The sequence below is a fragment of the Branchiostoma belcheri genome, unplaced genomic scaffold (genome assembly GCF_001625305.1).
Source record: "Branchiostoma belcheri isolate BF01 breed outbred unplaced genomic scaffold, Haploidv18h27 scaffold176, whole genome shotgun sequence".
NCBI lineage: Eukaryota > Metazoa > Chordata > Leptocardii > Amphioxiformes > Branchiostomatidae > Branchiostoma > Branchiostoma belcheri.
In genome coordinates, this window is record NW_017803224.1 from 126155 (window position 1) to 133802 (window position 7648).

At 40.4% G+C, this 7648-nt stretch overlaps 1 protein-coding gene across 1 annotated transcript in view; it reads right to left on the bottom strand.

Moving 5' to 3' along the window:
* Positions 1-7648, bottom strand: part of LOC109467137 (mucin-like protein) — a 19275-nt gene that overhangs the window by 4275 nt on the left and 7352 nt on the right. Inside the window, exons 2-8 of the mRNA XM_019765071.1 lie at positions 6038-6166; positions 5536-5630; positions 4917-5009; positions 3519-3638; positions 2755-2886; positions 2163-2288; positions 418-548 (exon numbers count right to left, since the gene is read on the bottom strand). Coding sequence (XP_019620630.1) covers positions 418-548; positions 2163-2288; positions 2755-2886; positions 3519-3638; positions 4917-5009; positions 5536-5630; positions 6038-6166 — 826 coding nt within the window. The remainder of the gene's footprint in view (positions 1-417; positions 549-2162; positions 2289-2754; positions 2887-3518; positions 3639-4916; positions 5010-5535; positions 5631-6037; positions 6167-7648) is intronic.

The window sequence follows — 7648 nt, forward strand, 5'->3', positions numbered from 1 at the left end:
ATATATATATATATATATATTGTCCGCTGTTTTTGGAGTTTTGAGTGGACACGTGTTGCCTACAATTGGTTCCCGGACACGTGTTGGACAATTCCCGCGCAAGACAACGGACCAATGAGCGTCCGCGAATTGCTCGATCACGTGGACAGAGCTATGCGTCACGGATGAGTCACGTGAACAATTCGTGCTGTGGATTGTACAACGACGTGTTAAAGTTGTGAAATCACGCCATGCATATTGTGAAATATATTGGCTAGAACAAAACAAAACAAATCATATCCCTGTTTTCACTGCATAATAACTGTATTAATGTATATATATTATGAATATATAGCTTGAGCACCTGGTACAAATAAACACCTCCTTCTAAACGCACACACATAATTCTTACAGTATCAATATTTTCATATTTCTTACATAAATCTTATGGTGGCGCCTTGTGAAGAAGCGGAAACCCTCCAGGGGTAGCTCAACTTTCTTGCAGGATTTCAGGTCCCACTCTTTTGCTTCTACACCAACTTCCTCCCCGTATGGATACATGGCATCCTCTGTGATATAGGATACAACATACAAATTGTGAAAACAACGTAGAGACATTTTGGGACAATATGCGTCTATTCTCTCTCTTTTCTTTTTTCTTTCCTTTTCTTTTTTTCCCTACCCCATTCCTTTTTGTCGGCGGCCCATAAAGCCCCTGTCACACATAGCCGAATATGCATTTGGCCACCCGAACACTGCCGAACACACCCAACCATGGTTAAGAGCAGGCCGGGAGCAAGGTTGGCTGTGGTTGGCTGGCCTGGTGTTCAGTGAGGTCGGCTACTTTTCGGCTACGCCATTCGAAGGTGTCAAATATTGAAAACATTCGGGTGTGGACGGGAACGTAGGCGTTTGTTAGTAGATCAGAAGTTTTCGGGCCGTGTTCAGGGGTCAAATTTGACTTAAATCTACCTCAAATTCGATTCGTTTCGTATCGTCAGATAGGCGTGGACAAAAAAAAATTGGTCAGACTGCTCCTCAACTTCAGCCAATCTTGGTTGGTGATGGGGGAGGTTCTGAGAGTGTGACAGGGCACAAGGCCGCCATATTAGTCTTCCTGCCTTGTGCCAACCACTGTACCTCGCTCCATGATATCACACAGTCTTTCATAATCACAGTTTTTTGGGACCTGCCTCTTTTTCTTTCGTTAGAAATTCATGGATCAATCCATGTCATGGCAGTTTTCCGTATCCAAATCCATGCAAGTGTTCCCATACTAGTACTGTCATCTAGAGAAAAGGGAAATGCCTAACCTTAACCTCTGATTGTAAAGTATGGAAACTTATTTTTGACGTGTTAATTTGGGCAGAAAAAAATATACCAGTGCAAAAAAGCCCAAGAAAACCCTATCCACACACCCAATGTCATTATATTCCATTCATACCTTCTTGAGTTATGCTTTTCACAAACAAACAAATATACAAACGCTACTGAGAACATAACCTTCTTGCCGAAGGTAATAAGACGAAACCTAAACTCTGCTTGGAGAGTATTGTTCCCAAAGCAAACGTGGTTTCTATATACGACGTCGTTTACAGCATATTTATATTCAAGAATACCATACTTCTATTCAAAACAATTCAAAACTTTCTGTATATTCGATGTTAAAGAAGAGGTATGGACAAGAAAATTACCTTTCTGAAATACACAATTTTGAAGTTCGTAGATCGATTACAAAGATGAGAATTTCTAGCCATAAATTGAATATAGAATTAGAAAGATATAAAAAAATCCCTCGCGACCAGAGGTTTTGTCCATTCTGTCCCAGTGCCCAATGATATTAAAGACGAACATTTTATTTTGAATTGTACACTATATAACGATAAACGCACAAAGCTGTTCAACCTTCTCTCCGCCTGCTCAACAGAATTTGTTACATTCCATGCTATAGATAAATTTAAGTTCATACTAGAAGGCAATAACCCTTACTGTGTACAAATAGGTAAATATATCAAATAATGTTTAAACCTTAGAACAAGTAGTATTAGTTGACCCACCTATTGTTCTGTACGTAGCATATTTTCGTTGTACCCATGTATATTTGTCTGTATATCTACATGTCTTAGACCTTACGAAAGTCGCTGTACTTTTTGTTGTGTCAACAAAGTTCTTATGAAGTTTACCTCTGCATTCTGTCTGTCCCACAAGGTGGTGTTGTGGTTGGCACGAGCACTCAAAGCCTCCCGGTGTGTTGTCACAGATGTGGTCGCAGTCCCCTCTTCCTCTGTTAGGCTGGCACTCGTTGATGTCTGTCAACGGATCGAAAAGGATATGGATGAGATTATTATTATATGACGTATGAGTACAACTATTTCGATACCTGATTATAAATAATAAAAGTTCAGATACAATAAAATCTAAACAAGTCGCATTATCTGGACTCCCCATAACTAATCATGTACCGAAAATCAAAGAAATCCGTAAAACCCATCGTGAGGTATAGCAGCGAATACACAAACGCGACCGAAAACAGTACTTTTCCGCGGAAAGATATCTTTCCTTCGTCCATAAAATTACAAAGCAGGTCATGCTTATATGCTACTAAGCTTAAGGGTAAACGACGTGTATTTTGCAAAGGCAAAGTCGTCAAAGAGGAAGGGCATGTGCGGAGCACTGGAGTGTAAGACTTTAGCAGCACGACTGCAGCTATTGACTCGAGAAGAAGCTAAGAATAAGAAAGCAAACTTGCTTTTGCAAGGCTGGCACAATCCTTACCGTTACAAGATCGTCCATCAGCACCTAGAGTGTAGCCTGGGTCACAGGTGCAGTGGTGTGACAGGTACGTGTTGACACAGTTCTGCTCACAACCTCCGTTATCGGTGGAACATTCATCCACGTCAGCTTCCTCTGCATCGATCGAGATAGGAGATAAAAATGTATATTCCGTTAAAATTTTTTTATTGCAAGTCCATGCCCGAAGGGTATTTGCAAGTTACAAACATGAAAGAACATTGAAACATTGAGTATAAAATAACTTCAAAATCTACATAATGAAAGGTAGTTGTCCAGAACTATGGCTATGTCTAAAACTATGGCTATGTCTAAACCTATGTCAGACTCTCTGAAGGGCTTGACTTTTCTTTTGTAAACCATGGAAGGCGTATTGTCCCACCTTTTCTAAAATGTTTTGGGAAGTCAAAGAAGAAAAGTTTTAAATAAAATATGCAGTTTAACCAAAATTTCCAGTCAATATGCTTGTCACCGAACGTACACTAACCTGACCGATGAGTGTCGAAAATTTCCGCAGATTGAATCAAGTTTCGGTGTAATGTGGTGGGAACTTACCGAAAATTGTCGACGGAAAAAGTTTTAATTGGATCCTGGGCTGATATTAGGTACACAACCCAGAAAATAAAAGACAATAAATAAAGTGACAGGAAGATGGTGATATAACAGATACCGTACACGCCTTTGCCTGGTGATGTTGACTGTCAGACAAAACTGTCATAACAAAAGTCAAAACAAACATTTGCCTATACCTGCACAGCGAGTCTCGTTAATGAGATGGAATCCCGGATCGCAGGAGCAGTTGAAGGATCCTTCCGTGTTGGTGCAAATGTGATCACACTCCGCAATCCCGTACCAGCATTCATCGACATCTGGCAACAAACAACAGTCGTAACTAGAAATATAACATTTACAAGAAAATGCATAATGATGGCATTCACAAGAAACTACTGCTCTGCTTACTATAAATTTTACGAGTCAAGCAGATTAGTACAAATATATGGTGACCGCTCACTCCAACTCAGTTCCCTGCTACAAAATGTAACCCAACACCATATGGTAACTACAGCACCAGTTACCATGGTGACAGACGTCTGGTCCAGGTCATTGACTTTAGTTGTTTGGAAAAGAAGAAAAGGAAGAAACTGACCAAAAACAATATGTTTTCCTTCTGTGAAGGTAAACATAACATTTCCAAGTACATGACTGTTATTGATATTTGAAATAGAGTACAAAATAAATAAACTATAGCTCTACGAGTTGATACCTTCGCCAAATTATCTTCATCTTTACAACTAACGAATTGTCAATTTTCTCATTAGTTATACAAATAAGAGTCTCATCTGCATGCATGAAATAAAGTTGATCATGTTTTCCACCAAATGTCAGTTTTATCATGACAAACAGTACTATTACTCGTATAACATTTCCTTATAGATAACTCCCCTCGGGCTACAACTCACCCGTAGCGCTGATTTATAAATGGTATCGGGCTAAGTACAGGCGAACAGATGAAATGGGTAATATACATGTCTGTAATACAGACAGCTTTAAAACTACTCTAATACATAGGTTCGGCTTCTTCTTGTTTCTTTGTGATGTTAAAAATATAATTTGAAATGGGTTTGTATAATACAGGATGATCAAAGCGCATAAGAAAGATAATTTTTTCAATATTAGGCAAGTGTTGGAAGTATGAAAACGTACTTGTAATATGTCTAATAAGATCATTTCTTTCATTACTATATAAACTACAATCAATAACAAAGTGGGCTTCATCTTCTACTTTGTTTGAGCTACAAAATTGGCAAATCCTTTGCTCCAGAGGTGTGCGGTTGTGCCTTCCTGTTTTGATGCTGAGTTTATGACAGTTGATTCGTAGTTTGGTGATGGTGGTTCTTTGATTTTCGTTTGGGATTTTAAGATAATGTTCTTCATTATAAGTAGATTTGAATAGTCTGTACGAGCGTAGTTTGTTCTTGCGTTTTTGGATTTGTTGTCATTATGAATTTCGCGTAGGAATTTTTGGAAGTAAATGTCTTTCAATGTGAATGGAGGAGATGGTTGCAATAAGCGGGCCTACTATCCTATGCCGCCGAAGGGAACTGACTCAACACCCCATCCCGCCTGGCTACCAGGCTAGTACGTACCATCCTCACACTGTCCTCCTTCCCATCCTTCGTCACATTCACAAGTGTTTATTTCCACACAAAGTCCGTTTACACACGGGTTGTTGCAGTCGGCTGTAAAATAGAGAAAAATCATTGTTTGTGTGTGAACACATTTGTAGTGATAATTTAATTTCTAGTTTGATAAAACCAGAAATAGCTTTTAAAACGTTTTTAACTCACATATAGAATTCGTACACGTACAAGAAGTGACAGACTAAGAAACGACTGGAGCCAGTTAATGGCGGGGTCTCTCCGCATGCAGGAGAGAAAATGTCGACGTTCTGCATGACTGAAAGAATTCGACATCGTATTCATAAAGGGATTGTGGAACTGCGTAGGTAAAATTAATGATAACTTTTTTTTAAATGATAATTTTTTTATAATCTTTTTAAAAATAACTTTGTTAGCATTAGCATTTTTGTAATGTCTTTGGGTGGTGGGTCTAAGGCGCTCTGATATGTCAACTTAATGTGGTGTATTCAAATGTTAATTGTATTTTGTTGTGTGGCTTATAACTTAATATAAATTATAAACTTGAGTGCAGCGCCACACTGTCCTTGTTATGTTTTGATGAATAAAAAAGTTAATGGTAGCTCACCTTGGCAGGTATCGTCGATATGGTTCCAGCCCACACAACACCGGTAATCAGTGAAGTACACGATCTGGTACCGCGTTACCAGCGATCTAGGAACCCTGTCAAGATGTCAACATAGTGTAAATAAGTCAAAACTAATGTATGTAAGATCACATCTAGAGCTACCCACCTACTAAGGTTCATGATAATCCGTGATAAGTCACACATATACATGTACATACAAATAAACGGAAAACATAATCTTCTTGGCGAAGATACCATCTGGGGAGAGACCAGCAAATGATCTGTCCAATGGAATGCATTGTGAAAAAAACAGTGGAGTCCACTGGAATTCAGCATGCACTTTAAATTTAGCACACACAAAACCTCAACTCTTTACCCCCACTGCAAAATTGGACTTTCATGTTTCTTTGGCGTCTGTCATGTGTAATGTCAACCCCTGCATTTTAAAAAGCTACAAAATATTGAAAAGACACCAGGATTGACGTCTTTCTATCAACTTTACCTGTTCTCGTGTTGAAGGCCCAGATAGGAGGCGATGTAGTCTACGAAAGCAGTGGTCCGTTTCCGCCTCATTTCCACCTGGTAACTCACCCGGCGAGTGTTGACGAAAGTGCAGACACTTCCTTCGGGCCTGAAAAGGGCAAGCAAGATATGCGGTGTTTATGAGGATACGCCATACCAAAACCACGCTTTAAGCACTCCAGAAAGTGAATTAAAGCCAAGATGGGATAGCGTAGTGGTACATTTGTTAAAACACAAGAAAAACTGTTACTTAAGCAATTGCAGATTTTGAAAACTGTCAATCCACTACTTTGATGGAATCGTTACATGTGTGCGTGCGTGCGTGTACGTGCTAGCATTTGTGGCAATTATCGAATATCACACAAGTAAAACTGAACACATGAAAATGTATTTTGGACAAAAAGAATAAGTATACGTCAAACGATCAAGGTACCGGTCATGAGAAGTGGCTTCTTCAACTTAAAAGCAATCAAGCACAAGCATCGGGCTTAAGCAAAACTCAGGCGAGGCCTTGCTTTCACCGGCCAAATGGTCTCTTGACATCAATACAACTGACACGTCATGGGACAATAGCAAGGTCATGCGGTGACCCCTGGTTTTATTCAACACCATATGCGAGTAACCGATACCCCATCAATCACATACAGAAGCACTAAATCACTACAGCGTACAAAGACGCCCCCATCGCCCAGCAGTACCTTACCAAGACCTGACATTGAAAACGTACTTTTACGCATGTTAGGCCACACCGCCTTAATTTTATGGATGACATCCTCTGAAGACCCCCAAACTAGTGCGCGCGGGCGAATAAAAAAAATTTCGGCCAAAAATAAAAATGCTACTAAACCACAGGAATACAAAGCTGGTATTGTGAATTTACGACAGTACATAACGACGTATACGACAAGCCGGCACATGCTGCATTATTGCGGAATTTATGAATCAGCACTAGAGTCGTGGAGCTTCAGCAGCCTGGGTGCCATCTTCCAGAGTTACCACCGGCTCCATAATGTCGCTAAATACTATGGACTACCCAGGCCAGAGCCTTGAAGGACGTAATCTTTTTTTCTTCTTTTTTTTTAGAACAGGCGAAAATCAATCCTCTCGCGGATGTCATCTATAGAATTAAGACGGTGTGGCCTTACAGTAGTAACTTTAATAGTAACTTTATCAGCCCATCGGCATCGACGTGAAGCGCCGTCACATGCATAGCCAAATATTTACTCCCGAATACGGCTGAACCCCCGACCATGGTTGTGAGTAGGTCGGGTGCAAGGTTGGCTGTGGTTCAATAATGTTCAGCTACCGTTCGGCTGCAACATTCGGGCGTGGACGAAAGGTTTAGCCATGGTTAGATGGTGTTCGGAGGTAGGTCAGCAAGCAGTGTTCAGGGGTGAAATTTGACTTAAATTTAACTCAAATTTGATTTGTATACAAAGGTAAGCGTGGCCTAAATCTGTTTAGACTGCTCCGGAACTTCAGCCAATCTTGATTGGTGGTCGGGGGAAGGTTTTGAATGTGTGGCAGGGACTTAACCCTACCTAGACGGGGGGGGNGGGGGCGGGAACGTAGTACCGCCGGCCGACGTTAC